Source organism: Rhipicephalus microplus, chromosome X (genome assembly GCF_043290135.1).
Source record: "Rhipicephalus microplus isolate Deutch F79 chromosome X, USDA_Rmic, whole genome shotgun sequence".
Lineage (NCBI taxonomy): Eukaryota > Metazoa > Arthropoda > Arachnida > Ixodida > Ixodidae > Rhipicephalus > Rhipicephalus microplus.
This window is the reverse complement of record NC_134710.1, coordinates 68,548,066-68,563,448: the sequence shown is the minus strand read 5'-3', so window position 1 is coordinate 68,563,448 and position 15,383 is coordinate 68,548,066. Positions and strand designations below refer to the sequence as shown.

General features: G+C 48.7%; 1 protein-coding gene across 2 annotated transcripts; it reads right to left on the bottom strand.

Moving 5' to 3' along the window:
• Positions 1–9,375: 9,375 nt before the first annotated feature.
• LOC119161097 (uncharacterized) lies at positions 9,376–13,689 on the bottom strand. Of its 2 annotated transcripts, XM_037413433.2 has the most exons (3): positions 12,210–13,688; positions 10,929–11,144; positions 9,376–10,001 (listed from the first exon to the last, which is right to left on the bottom strand). In XM_037413433.2, the coding sequence occupies exons 1-3, from the start codon at positions 13,528–13,530 to the stop codon at positions 9,559–9,561; spliced, it is 1,980 nt and encodes a 659-aa protein (XP_037269330.2). In that variant the 5' UTR covers positions 13,531–13,688; the 3' UTR covers positions 9,376–9,558. The 2 variants fall into 2 exon arrangements, with proteins under 2 accessions (XP_037269330.2, XP_075733186.1); XM_075877071.1 differs by having other exon boundaries at positions 9,376–11,144; positions 12,210–13,689.
• Between the last annotated feature and the right edge of the window lie 1,694 nt (positions 13,690–15,383).

The following is a 15,383-nucleotide window of genomic DNA, read 5'->3' as shown; positions in this document are numbered from 1 at the left end:
GCAATTTTCGAAAATGACAGGTGACGAAATTGGTGGCTCCGTGTTGGTGAAGTTTGATATTTTTTTTCCTCATATGTTATGCCGTTAATCATAAGACGAAGTTGACTTTCGGGCTACCTGGGGAGAGGTGCACTAAATATAAAATACTCAATGAAATCTAAAATATCTACTTTTGGACCCGTGTCGATCTCTCGTGGAATCACCCTGTTGTATTTCCTTTTTTTCTTCGTGGTGCGCCTTTGTTATAAAGACAGACGGAAAGCTGCAAAAACGTGGCGAGAAACTGGGATCACGACGGCAGAAAAGAGATGCGTTGCTGCAAGTCGCAGGCTAACCACGACGTTGGGTCAAAACGGTTCTGTTCGTTATTCGAGTTCGTCCGTGAGATTTTAGGCCGCTTGGAAATACTCCACGGCCTTAGTATGTATCCCTTCGCCATCCAAGTTACGGTTTATCCGATTATCTGAGCAGGGGTGGCCCCTAATTACCCCGTGCTCCAAACCGAAAGATTCTCGGGCCACACGAGACAAAAAAAAAAAAACGCGCTCGTCGTTCGAGGTCGCCGAGTTGACTCGGGATCACAACATAATCCCGGTCGCCGCGGGCGCATTTTTGATGGAGACAAAAATGCTTGAAGGCCGTAGGCTAAGGTTTAGGCACGCGATAATGAACACCAGATGATCTAAATTTTTGTAGCCTTTCCCTATGCGTTTCATAATTGCACCGTGGTTTCGGGACGTAAATTTCCAGACAATATTATTATTAGCCTGAGACCGTAAAGTGCGCTGTTAACAGTGTGAAAATGAGAGCTCCTTAGAAAGCTTGCATAGCTACACGGCTGAGAAAAGGCTAGGTTGGGAGCGTTAAATTGAAAAGGAAAGCGCTAGAGTATCGGCTTTCGTGCAAAGAATCAGTGTGGACGAGGCAGGTGGAATTACACATTGAAGAAAACGTCACCATTGCTGCTGTTTGTGGCTATAAGGGGGTCGGGCGTCCTTGCCGCGAAGAGTAAAACAGAGAGACTTGCGGTGTGCAAAGGAAGGCGAGGATGCATGTAGCATACGTTAGCTGATATAACGTAATGATTGCTGGTGTTTTACGTGCCAAAATCACGATGTGACTACGACGCACGTTGCAGTGTGCGATTACCGACTAATTTCGACTATATGCGGCTTTCTAACAGCAAATCTGTTAAAGACGACAGTAAGACGTCAATTAACAACAACGAGAACAACAACAACAACAAACCTGCTGCGTGTTTGCCATAGCTGCGCGTCGCCTGAGCTAAAGATGGTCAAGGCGCGAGATATCGCGATAGCAACCTCCACAGTTTCTCACGCCGTGGTTCAGGGATAGCAATTTCAACACGTGCAGAGTGTCATGCTCTGCGCTATGGTATTAGGTACACTCCTGTCACCGTCTCTTGGCTTTCGCTTCTTCGGCCACTGAGCACGTGAGATGAAACCGCCGCCGGCGTTGTGTATATATAGACTGGTACGTAGCGAAGGCCCCATAGAGACTCGTACATTCAGGAAATGGCGGCTGATCAGCTGCCCATGGGGCTTAGCGCCATCTCTGTGAGGAGGGAACGCTTACGTTGGAACAAAAAATAAAGCGCATGTGACACAATAGCTGGTAAGCAAGTGACGTCATTTTATGTGCACTAGCGCGAAATTTGATCTCAAGCTACTTTTCATGGGCCCCTCATCGCTAGGGGCTCGCGCTAAGGAAATCACCGGCGAGTCATGCACGAGTGCCTTTCTAGTCAACGCCAGCTAATCTAATACAGACATACGAGTAACTTGTGATTTTTAAATGTACTACTGTTCACTTTGCCTCGGTTTTACAATTAAACATATTCTTCGAAGTTTTATTCACCGTCCATGGCATTTTTCACCGATGAATTAAGGCAACCAACAGCGTAGCGGCGTATGCATGTGATATCTGCAGCGTGACTTATTCATTTCACACATACGCAGGTTCTTTAGCATGCACAATGCTTGTGATCTTCTGTTTTAACAGAAAGAAATGACGCCTAGTCATGCAAAATTGATGAGATTTTAGTTTTATTCAATGATCCCGATAACAAAAATTTATTACACTGCAAAAAGTGGTAATAAGAACAAAAAAAAAAACTCCGCACACACTCCCTGCTTTATGTTTTTCTTTTTTTGCATTATGCTCCGATAAATTACCGCTACGTGTGTGAATGAAGACAGGCGAATAGTACCGTGATGGGTAATTTGGCAATCTGCTCACCAGTAACGCGAATAATAGGCACTGCACGCTCAAAATAAAACTGGAATGTAGAAAAACTGCTGGTTGAAAGTCCAGCTAGCAGTGCATTCAGAGCAACGCATTTCTGATCTAGAAGACATGGGTAACCAGGCATACGTTTGTTGCTATTGCATCCTTGCAGAGCACATCTTTTCCGCAGCTACCGACGAAAGTACTCGGCGTTTAATGTAATTCGCATCGTTCCGCTGCCCGTTGGATACTGCACTGAATACGTTCACGAAAAATAAAACGCACTTAACAATTTGGAGCACAACAGAGAACGGAAGCAAGCGCAGAACACTAAAACACAGAGGGGGTTTGTCTTCGCAGACGAATTTTACGAGCGGGCCTTGCCATGTGTACCCATGCAGTGCAAGGGCTGTACTGAGTAATCTTGGGAAGAGGGCGCTAGAAAACATCTTTCATCATAATAAAAACCGCCATATATTCTTTCTTCATTACACCTACCTAATATTATTTGGGAAAAGAAATGTTGTTTGTAAATCTTATTGAAGGCTTCCACTTTTAATAAAACTTGTTTTTTTTTGTCACTATTAGTGTTTGTTCCTTCCAAACATAGTAGCGCTTCAATTGCATCTCCCCTAACTCCCCCATGCCACGGTCGCTGGCAATAGCTTCTGAACCGATTTTCGCCCGGGCCTTCGCGACCTATTTGAATAGACCTTGCCACGACGAGCTGCAGATCAACCAGTTTCGCTGTTTCGAGGTTTGCGCAAGTGAGTGCAAACACTCCGCATTTATTAACGTTCACCTAAATTTAAGCACACTGTTCTTTGCCTTCCGCTCCCACCGAAATGCAGCCGCCATGGCCACGAATTCAACCCGCACCCTAGGTGAGCTGTTAAATTTTGTCTCTGAAATAAACGCCACTCTATAGATATTATTTTTACCAGAGATACCTGCAAGCTTCTAAACTTAGACGAAGAAAAAATGGAAGTTTTCATGTTTGCCATTAAGTTTCAAAAACAGAACGAAACTACAATGGTCTGCTTTCTACGTACATTAAAAAAAAAGTGCAAAAGGAAAAAAATGAGCCCGGTCGCAGGACACCTTCTTCATCGGTGTTTTAGGCTTTTAATCAAATGATCTGACTTGATATTCTTATTATCTCGAAGTTAGCTGTAAAGTTTGATCGCTGTTAAAATCGTCTAACGTTCCGATTCTACAAAGTGAGTTTTGAAGGACGTGAGTTTTGAAGGACGACTCGAATTATTTTGCCAGCCGCACCTTTCTTAACGTGCTCTTCATTGCAGTCAGGCTGGATTCTATCTATTATGGAAAGCGGCTGCCGTCGGGGTAATCGAACCTAAAACCTATGCAGCGCTCTTCGTTAAGCAGCCGTGATGATATGATATGTGTGGTTTAACGTTCCAAAACCACCATATGATTATGAGAGACGCTGCATGTAGTGGAGGGCCCCGGAAATTTCAACCACCTGGGGTTCTTTAACGTGCACCCAAATCTGAGCACAGGGGTTCTTTAACGTGCACCCAAATCTGAGCACAGGGGCCTACAACATTTCCGCCTCCATCGAAACTGCAGCCGTCGCAGCCGGGATTTGGTCCCGCGACCTGCGGGTCAGCAGCCGAGTACCTTAGCCACTAGACCACTGCGGCGGGGCCTGCAACCGTGATAGATCGATAATAAAGGTATACATGAAGTTCGCCTGTATACTCGAGAAGCACAACGACGCTTATCAAGCCCCGCGCCTTAATGTTAGTCTCCGATAGAATTGTGCCGTGGTATCCTTTCTATAAAGACAAGGGTGGTTGTTATACCTGTCGAGTGTGCGTAACTGCTGAGGCATAGCAATGTGTAAAACGTGCTCTAATTCTGGTGAAACTCTCCTTATAGAAATGCACCTTTAAGCATCTGCAGCAATTTGTGACTCCAGCGATTCATGCGGCACCTAGCGGCATATAGGGAAGCTGCGTAATGAGGTCCAAACAGTCCAAGCGCCAGTCGTACGCGGTATAGAGCATGGTAGGATGGTGCCTCCAGTGAAGAAAAAACGAATGGCCAAGCAATTTTTTTTTCTTTCCAGGTGAGGTGCCAGTGTTAACTTCCTAACTCGAACCTATTAAATGACCATTGTATCCAACGACTACATGTCGTTTCGGCACACGAAGCATGTAAACAAATTTCGCAGAGACGCGGTGCTCCAGGTGCATTACACACACAACGCGACCACTTCAAGAAAGCCGCTCGCGCTTGCGGAACCACTGGTGCCGACTAAAATAAGATGCTCCGCGTCAACAACCCGCCCCTCTTCTACAAAGCAGCGCGAACTGCAATCACACTGCAGAAAACTCAATAATTGTGTTAGCGACAGTGGACGCGGTGACCTCCGTGAATCCGCCATGGATGGATGGATGCTATGAGCGTCCCCTTTATAACGGGGTGGTGACAAGTATGCCACCAGGCTCGACAAAAAAAAAAAACAAAAAAAAACTTTTTTTCTTTTTATGTTGGCCTAATGCCTCTACTTCGATAAATTCTATCTTAATGGAAAAAAAGGTAAATTTTCAGCTTAAGTTCTCTGCCATTTACGGCACACTGTCCATATTTTATTTTTCCAATATTTATTTTTGTCCTTTCTCTCTAATTTTCTGCCACCAATACTCTAACCGTCTCTTACTTATTTCAATCGCGGGTGTGTTCAGCTTTCCATTGTTGTCCCTAAAACCCAAGGCTTCCTGTAGGCTCGTGCCCAAACGTACACCTGGGTGGATATCTCCACATTCAATCAGAACATGCTCCGCCGTTTCCTTATCTTTCCCGCAGCATGTGCATTGTTCTTCTTCTTTACTGAATCTTGCTTTATAACTACGCGTTCTAAGGCAACCCGATCTCGCTTCAAACAGTAAAGCGCTTCCCCTTGAATTATCGTAAAATGCCTCCCTCCTTATTTCATTTTTGCCCTTTCGGTAGTTACTCAAAGCCGGTTTTTTCTCCATAGCTGCCATCCAGTAAATCCTCTCCGCCTCCCTGACTTTTCCCTTAACGCTCTTTGTTGACATATGGCTTACAATACCAGCCGTATACTTACTAGTGAGTCTTCTAGTTCTTTTTCTCCACTGTGTGTCCACGCTCTTCCTATACAAATAACGGAACACCTTCTCTGCCCATCTACTCTCCTTCATATTTCTTAGCCTTTCTTCGAACCTTATTTTGCTCTGCGCTTCCCTCGCCTCAAAACCTGCCCACCCCATATCGCCCTTTACAGCCTCGTTTGTCGTCTTCCCGTGAGCACCCAACGCGAGGCGTCCCACAGTCCTTTGATTTACATCCATTCCCGCTTGCACCTCTGCCCTCATGCACACCACTGAGTTCCCAAAAGTAAGCCCTGGAACCATTACACCCTTCCACAGACCTCGAAGCACCTCATACCTATTGTATCCCCACAACGCTCTGTGCTTCATTATTGCCGCATTCCTCTTTCCTTTTGCTGCCGAGGCTTTTTCCTGTACCTCCATGTATCTATCACTCTCATTTACCCATACTCCAAGGTACTTGTATTCACTTACCCTCGGTATTTCTTGGCCTTGTATGGACACCGTCTGATCACAGGGATCATTGAATACCATCAATCCACACTTCGTTACACTGAATCCTAGTCCAAGAGCTTCACCTTCCCTTCCGCATATATTCGCCAGCTGCTGTATATCATCTCGACTGTCCGCAAATAAGACGATATCGTCCGCATAAAATAAACCTGGAAGCTTCTGCTCAATCATCATGCCGCCCTGTTTGTGTGACAGATTAAAACCAATGTTGCTACCTTCTAGCGCTTTTTCCATACTCACCATGTACAGCATGAATAACAGCGGGGACAAAGGACATCCCTGTCTCAGACCCCTGCTAACCTCAACGTTCTCTTTGCTACGCATTCCTTCCCACTCTATGCAAACTGTATTTTCTCGGTATATCTCCCTCAAAAGCTGTATACAGTCGTCGCCCATGCCCATTCCTTTCAATATATCCCACAAAATTTCCTGATTAACGTTGTTAATTTCCTGATTAACGTTGTTACACATTAGGTTCCAACGGGACACCACAAGGGGCAGTCATTTCTCCACTCCTTTTTAACATAGTAATGAAGGGACTATCTGACAAACTCCGCGACATCCCAAACATAAACCATGCTATATACGCAGATGACATCACCATCTGGTGCCCAGGAGGCTCATTGGCGGAGTTGGAGCAAGCCCTTCAAACTGCTCTCGATACCACAGAAGCCTACTTAAAAAACACTGGACTTCGTTTGTCGCCCACAAAATCAGAGTTGCTACTGTACCGGCAATCTCGCCAAGGCGTTCGTAACTTAACACCCTTAGGTGATCTACCCATAGCGCTACACGCCAAAGATGGGCAGCGAATACCCAGAGTGGACTCCATACGCATTCTCGGCCTCCTCGTCGAGGCCACTGGCTGTCATGCAAGAACAATTAAACATATCACAGCAAAAACAGAGAACATGCTCCGACTCATTCAGCGAGTCTCGGGTCGTAGACGAGGCCTTGGAGAGGCCAACCTTCTGCGCATATACCACGCGTTCCTAATGAGTCACATCAATTACGTCGCCTCTGCCCACAACTGGACGAAGGTAGAAAAGACGAAACTAAACACACTCATGCGCAAAAGCATTAAACAAGTCCTTGGTTTGCCTCAAAACACGAGCACTTCCCGTCTCGACCAACTAGGCATGCACAACGGCATCGATGAAGTGATCGAGGCCCAGACCACGGCCCAAGTGATCCGCCTCTCCTCCTCCAAGGCAGGCCGCCGACTTCTAAGCGAGGCCGGCATGTCCCCACACCCCTGCCTTGAACGCGCAGTAACCCTCCCCAGAGTTGTCCGAGCTACTTACATGGTAACCCCATTTCCGCGAAATGTCCACCCACAACACAACGAAGGCAGACGGCTGGCCCGCGCTCGCGCGATCCTAAACCGTACCGCCGCGAATCGCAACTCTACCGCATTCGTCGACGCAGCGCAATACGGTAACTCCTCCTCTTTCGCACTCGCGGTAGTAGATGGCGACGGAGCCCTACGCTCAGCCGCCTCGGTTAGGCTATCAACAAGCGCCATAGCCGAACAAGTTGCTATAGCTTTAGCGATGACCGACCCCTCACTCACTAATGTCTTCACAGACTCTCGCGCCGCCATTCGGGCTTACGAAACCGGCAACATCGCTCCAGAAGCAGCCCGCATTTTACAAACACGGAAATATACGGGCTCGCACTACCTCTCTTGGTTCCCTGCCCACATGGGCAAAGACGTTCACCCACAACAACCCAACCTCAACGAAATGGCTCATGATCGAGCACGAGAACTGACCCGCCGTGACGATCAATCAGCCACCGAAGAGCTGGGCCCAGACGTGCAGTTTAATGACCCACTACTCACCTTCCATGAAATTACCTCCCACTACCGACACAACAGAAGCCGATACCCTTTACCCCATTCAAAACTAGAACGCGCGCAAGAAGTAGCCTTTAGAATGTTACAAACGAGATCGTACCCATCACGGGGCCGACTCAGCCATTATAACTCAGACATAAATTCACAGTGCCCAGATTGCACAGAAGTGTACTGTTCACTCGCGCACATGCTCTGGCAATGTCCCGCGTTACCTCAGGGACCTCTCACCAGTGAGTCCGACTGGGAGGAGGCACTCAGGAGCCCCAATCTCCGAAACCAACTTAAGGCAGTCCAGAGGGCCCAAGAACTGGCGGAACGCCACCACGTTCCCGCCCCGACTCGGGCGTCGCCTACGGTAGCGGCTGCTAGGATGTCCCACGTGGGCACCCTGGTGGCTTAAACTCCTCAGGACCATATATTAAAGTTCTTGACTGACTGACTGACTGATTAACGTTGTCGTATGCCCCAGTGATGTCTAGAAAAGCCACGTACAAGGGCCTATTCTCTATTTTGGATATTTCTATACACTGAGTGAGAACAAACAGGTTATCGTCTAACCGCCTGTCGACTCGAAATCCGTTCTGAAGTTCTCCCAAAATATCGTTATGTTCGGCCCATGTTTCTATTTTCATTTTTACTGCTTGCATCGCCATCCTGTATAGTACCGATGTAATGGTTAGTGGTCTATACGAGCGAATCTTGTCCTTTTCTCCCTTGCCTTTATAGATTAAGTTCATTCTACTTTGTCGCCAACTGTCCGGTATTTGTCCGTCCTTTAAGCTTTTTTCTACTGCTTTTAACAATGCTTCTTTAGTGTTATGTCCTAGTTCGTTAATGAGGCTAACGGGAATCCCATCTAAACCCGCGGCAGTGCGCTTTGGAATTTTTCCTTCGGCCTTTTTCCAGTTGAAATTATCAAGTACTAGCTCCTCCTCTGTAGCTTTCTCCGCCGCACTTTTACTCACCGGGGAGATCCCCTGGACGCTCTTTTGAAACGAATCGGCTGTTACCTTTTGGATGTAACCTAGCGCTTCGTATCCTTCCAATTGATTTCCTCCTTCATCTAGAATATGTTGTTGCGTTGTGACAGACTTCCTACCTAGCGCCTTTATGTGGCTCCAAAAAATCCTAGGCGCGGCCTCCTTTTTTTCGTGTATCTCTGTCATCCAGCGTTCACTTTCACCTTTAATTTTTGCCTCTACCAATTTCTGTACAAGGGATTTTTTCTCTAAATATATTTCCCATATTTTTTTGACTTCGTCCTGCGGCCGCTTCTCCTTTTTTGCCTTTCTATGCTCCCGTGAGGCTTCGCGTCGCTTCTCGATCGCCTGTCGGATTTCCTTGTTCCACCAACTTTTTGGCTTCCTTTTTCCTTTCCAGCAAACAGTTTTCTTCTCTTTCCCTATCTCCTTCGTCATTAGATGTAACAGCTCACTATACTCCCAGTCCTTGCCTGGTATTTCACCTACTTCTTCCTCGACTCTTGCGGCTATATTTATTATTTGTTTGTCATTTAAATACGAGCTGCCAGACTTTGATTCCATGCTCATATTTTCAGTTTCGTATCCCATTTGTAATGTTATTCGTTTATGATCACTACTGTTACATAGCTAGCCGGGCAGCCACGGCAAGCATACGCAGACAACCGCAGACTAGGGCAACGAGAGAACGTTTATTGTTTCGCGCAAGCTTCTTTTGTAGCTTCATCTACGAAGCAGGGAGAGGGGGAAAAGGGGGGCGGGAATGGCTATCGCTTCAGCCATCGACAGAAACACGAAGGGGGGAAAGGGGGGGACGTAGAAGTAGGAGAGTTCAGTTCGCAACACTTCTCTCTTCTTAAAAATGGAACCGTTGTACTGGCTTGCGTTGTCTGGTAGAACGCCGAAGCACTGGTTCCGCGCTTGGGGTCGCCGCTTGTGTAGGACCGGCCTGTGGCATGGTTGGCACTGGATGGTCGTGGGGGCTTGCGGTAGTGAGCGCTTCTGGAGGCAGCACGGTGGAGCTTGTAGTTGAGGGCCCCGGCGATCGTTTCGGCAGCATGGACATATTAGACTCTGATAAGGATGCAGAGCCCGGCGATGGGGACTGCGATGCTTGTCGAGGGCGCACTTGGTCAACGTGGCGTCTGACTACAGAATGAGGAGTTTGGACGGTCACCATTCGGGATCCTGCAGTGGACTGCACACGCCCTGGTGTCCACTTTTCTCCGACACCGTAGTTCCGCACGTACACGTTGCTTTCTATGGGGACCACCCAGTCATCTGATGCCGGCGGCGAGTCTGCAACAGTTGAGGGAAAACACGCATCCAATCGTGAACGTAACTGGAACCCTAGCAGCAATTCTGACGGAGATTTTCCCGTCTTCTGTGGTGTTCTCCTGTAGTTGAACAGGAGCCGCACAAGGTTGTCCTCCAAATTACCCTCCCTCATCTTCCGAAGTCCATCCTTTATTGTACGCACTGCTCGTTCTGCCGCTCCATTAGACTGTGGATGAAAGGGCGCCGTTTTCAGATGCATTATGTTGTTCTTTGCCACGAACGTAGCAAAATCCTGGCTAGAAAACTGTGTCCCATTATCCGAAACAATGGTTCGCGGGACGCCGAATCGACTGAACATGGCGCGCAGACAGGTGATTGTGCTTGTTGTGGTGGCATGCTTTACTGGCACGGCTTCTATCCACTTGGTATGGGCATCTACTGCAACTAGAATCATCTTGCCTGCTATGGGTCCGGCAAAATCGACATGTAGCCGCGACCATTTTTCATTGGTTTTCGGCCAGTTTACTGGTGGTGCCGCTGCCGGCATTGGCATGTTTTGGGCACAGTTCGTGCAGCCGGCTGAAAGCGCTTCAATATCGCGGTCTAGTCGGGGCCACCAAAATTTTGACCTTGCCACTGCTTTCATTCCTGACGAGCCTTGGTGGGTCTCGTGCAACAGTTTCAAAAGACGGTCCCGCGCTTTTTCCGGTATCACTACGCGATGCCCCCAATACACTAGACCATGGGCTACGGACAGTTCTAGTTTGCGGTCGAAAAACGGCCGCATCGTTTCCTCCAGCTGTTTTGCACTTTTGGGCCAGCCATGTAATATACAATTCTTTACCGCCGTTACTGCGGGGTCTGTGGCCGATAGCTGCTGTAGCTCCCGTGTTGTGATAACGCCATCGTCAAAATTATCCAGAGCGAGGACATATTCCGGTGGCTCACCCACGTCATCAGCCTCCGTAGACCGCAGTGGCAGCCTGCTCAGGGCGTCCGCGTTGAGCAACTGTTTTCCCGGCGTGTATTGCAGCTTGTAGCGGTAGCCACCCAAGTACAGTGCCCAGCGCTGGATACGTGCTGCAGCCAGGGGTGGCGTCGGGCGGTCGGATTGCAACAAGCTCAAGAGGGGCTGGTGGTCCGTCACGAGAGTGAATTGGCGACCTAAAAGGTAATCACGAAACTTAGTGACGCCAAACACTAAAGCCAGGGCCTCTCTTTCCAGCTGAGAGTAATTTTTCTCGGCGGCCGTCAGTGTACGGGACCGGAACCCAATGGGTTTTGGCATGCCGTTACTCGTGTGAAAAAGCGCCGCGCCCACACCGTAAGGGGAAGCATCACATTCGAGCTTCAACTCTTTCAACGGGTCAAATTGAACAAGAACCTGAGCTTGCATTAGGCTGTCTTTTGCTTTCTCAAAGGCAGCTTCTTGTTGCCGCCCCCACTGCCATACTGTGCCCTTCTCCAAAAGTTTGTTGAGCGGAGAAAGTAGAGTGGACATATTTGGAAGAAATTTGGCATAAAACGTCAGCATTCCTAAAAAGGAACGCAGCTCCGCCACGTTCTGTGGGCGAGGTGCCTGAGCGATCGCTTCCAAATTTTTCTCTGTGGGATGAAGACCCTCTCTGTCTATCCGATGGCCGAGATATGTGACAGAAGGCTGTCTAAAGCTGCACTTATCAGACCTTAGCTTAACTCCGTGTTCACGGAACCGTTGCAACACACTCTTCAGGCGTTCACTCCCATCGCCACGAGCCTCCGAAACCAGTACATCATCAAGGTAAGCCTGAACCCCTGGCAAACCTGACAGTATTGCATCCATTTTTCTTTGAAAAATAGCCGGAGCAGAGGATATTCCGAAGGGAAGCCTATTATACGAAAACAAGCCTCTGTGCGTGTTAATGACGCAGAGCTTCCTTGCGGCTTCATCCAAAGGAACTTGATTATAGGCATCTCGCAAATCAAGAATGCTAAAATACTCCCCGCCGTTTAGAGATGCAAACATGTCTTCAATCACTGGGAGAGGGTATTGCTCAACTGTACAGGCTGGATTTAGGGTGGCTTTGAAGTCACCACAAATTCTAACAGTTCCGTCTTTCTTAAGTACCGGCACGATGGGAGTGGCCCAATCGGAATGTTGGACTGGTGAAAGTACACCGATGGCTACCAGCCTGTCCAGTTCTTGCGTCACCCTGTCCCTTAGAGCGTAAGGTATGGATCTTGCCTTACAGAATTTCGGCACCGCTCCCTCTTTCAGCTGCAATGTGGCTGGAGGCCCCTTGATCAGGCCAAGATCCTTGGAGAAGACGTCGTGGTAGTCGTCGACAATGTTGTGAACTGCCCCAGCTGGTTCTGGCGTTGAGTGTAGCAAGTCTTGTGCCGACGGCTGCAAAACTGGAACCCCCGCTCTGTGGAGCAAGGAAATCAGATCCCGGCCACACAGGTTAGGTCCCGAGCAGTTCAGTACAATAAGACGGCAGTAAACTGAGACGGCCCTGTATTGCACACAAAGTTGCAATTCCCCCATCACTGGGAGTGGTCCAACGTAGCATGACAACTTCACCTGAGAAGGTTTAAGCGCTGGCCACTGTTCGCGATGCTTGTCAAACACGTTTTTGGAAATTACGCAGACAGGCGAGCCAGTATCTACTTCCATTGTAAGTTGTACGCCATTCCATGAAAAACTGCGCCTTATCGGCGGCTCGAGGCGGCTTTTTCGTGCAGAAAGTAAGGTCCATATATGTGTCTCGTCCTTATCGTCGTCTTCAGTTACGGCTTCTTCGAGAGTCAAAGCTCTTCCCTCCACTGCATGCGTTGCGACGCGGCTCTTACTGGCGGTTGTGCGGCACATCTTTGCGAGATGCCCATGACGTCCGCAGCGATAACACCTTGCTCTAATCCAACGACAGCTGTTGCCGTCGTGTTTGCTGCTTCCGCATCTATCACAATGCTGTGCCGCGTGCCGAGTCGGAGATGTTTTAACAGTGTTGGCCTCGGACGCGCGTAGCTTAAGCAAGGGCGTAGCTTCTGAGGTCATGCTTTCGGCACCATTTTCAGCTGCTTCGACAGACAGTGCCAATGCTTCGGCTTCTTCTAGCGTTAAATCCTTTTTTGCCAACATCTCTTTCCTCAGTGCCACGGAGCGTACGCCGCAGACAATGCGATCCCGAAGCATGCGGTCAAGAGACGTGCCGAAATTGCAGTTGTCTGCTATTCGGCGAATAGCAACGAGAAATGCGCTAACGCTTTCGCCTGGAAGTTGTGAGCGATTGAAGAACTTGTAGCTTTCCGTTATCTCGTGCTTCTTAGGGTCATAATACTCATTCAAGCTCTGAACGACTTCCTTGTATGTCAGTTCATTTGGTGCACGCGGGGCTACTCTGCCGGCTAGCACCTCGACCGTCTTACTAGACAACGCCGAAACTAGTAGTGCTCGCTTCTTAGCCGGGTCCGTTACACTGTTCGCCTCGAAATACGCTTCTGCTCTGACGAGGTAAGGCTTCCACTTATCTTTCGTTTCGTCGTAATCCGGCAACTGCAGGGAGGCCATCGTGGTCGGTCCTCGTTCGTCTGACGCCAGGACTCGTAGTCCGTCAGGTACCGTGGGTAGCGAAAACCGACTTCGTCGCCACTGTTACATAGCTAGCCGGGCAGCCACGGCAAGCATACGCAGACAACCGCAGACTAGGGCAACGAGAGAACGTTTATTGTTTCGCGCAAGCTTCTTTTGTAGCTTCATCTACGAAGCAGGGAGAGGGGGAAAAGGGGGGCGGGAATGGCTATCGCTTCAGCCATCGACAGAAACACGAAGGGGGGAAAGGGGGGGACGTAGAAGTAGGAGAGTTCAGTTCGCAACAACTACCCAAGCTGTTAATGCCTTCCTCGTCTATCCTCATTTCTGTCAGTTTGTGGTAAATTCCTTCAGTCATGAGACAATAATCAATACTTGATTGCTTGTTTCCGACTTCCCATGTGATCTGGCCGTCACATTTAGGCCCCGTGTTAACTATCTCCAGACTATGTTGCTCGCAAAGATCTAGTAATAACTTCCCATTGGTGTCTGAATATCCGTCAAGGTCATGTATGTGGGCATTCATGTCCCCTAGAAGGATGATTTCGGCCCCATTACCAAATTCCTTAATATCCGCACTCATGCAATCCACTATCTCCTGATTCTTTTCTCTGCAGTTATTCCCCGTCCACAAGTAGGCTACCCCTAGCCACGTTTCCTTTCCACCTACTGTGCCCCGAACCCAGAGGTGCTCTGAACACGTCTGTTTCACTCTAACCCATTTGGCTCCGCGGTGAATTAGCATTCCTACACCCCCACCTTTCCTTTCCGATATGGTCCTGTTACACCCTTCCCAAACATAATTTTTAATATGTGGTGGCTCTTCCAAGTCTCTAAGGTGTGTTTCTGTAACCGCATACACGCCTATCTGTTCTTTGTTTAACTGCTCCTCAATCTCTAACCATTTTGCCTTCTTTCTGCCACCCTGCATGTTTATGTAACTAATTGCAACACGCGCCTTTTTCTTTTTTCTTTTACCTTTTTTCTGGTTTTTCGCAATTCTACCTGTCAAAGCGTCCTCCTGGTTGCTTTCCCTGTTACGAGCTACCCCGGACTCCGAAGGGCCCGTGAGTCCCCCAAAAAAGCTACTGCGCGTCCTGCCAGTCGCCAGCCCACCTCGTGTCCAAGCCTCTTATCGAAATGAGTCCTGTCTCTTTGGAATCCACCCCACCTGTGCACTTCCCTGTTTAAATCCACTACCTCGAAACCCTTCTCTCGACTAATCCGCCATATCTCCTTGTTTGCGTCGACAACCGCTCTTCGCAGGTTGACGTTGCGCACCGGTACTTACGGTACTGTGCATACTACAATTTGCACCTGGGGGGACACGGTGCGCATGTCATCCACCCCTCTCGCCAAGGCCGTTGCTAGTCCTGACGATTCTTTTTTCAGGACGTCATTTAACCCTCCCGCAATTACAACGAGGTTACGATTGCCAGCCTTAGCTGCGAGTTGTTCACCCGCTTGACTCATTACTGTCCCCAGCGTTTGTCCTGGGAACGTCCCTATCGCAACTCTCTTGTCGCCTTTCACCCTTTCTTTGATTGCCGCTGCGCATCGGACCAAATTTGAGTCACCGGCGATGATGACCTGTTCAGCCATTCCTTCTGAAACCTGCACCTGGCTGCTGACTAGGTGACTAGCGTGAGTCACGGCTGCTGGTTTGCTCCCTCCCTCCCTCAAAACTACTTCCCGGTAGCTGGGCCCTGTGGCCAATGTATCTGCCTTTGTCATGCCTGTTTCCTTCATCTCTCCCGCACGGGGGGTCGTCGCCATAATGCTTCCGCCGTCACCTGCGTCTTCGTTCCCTTTCACGACCTTCGATAGGCCCT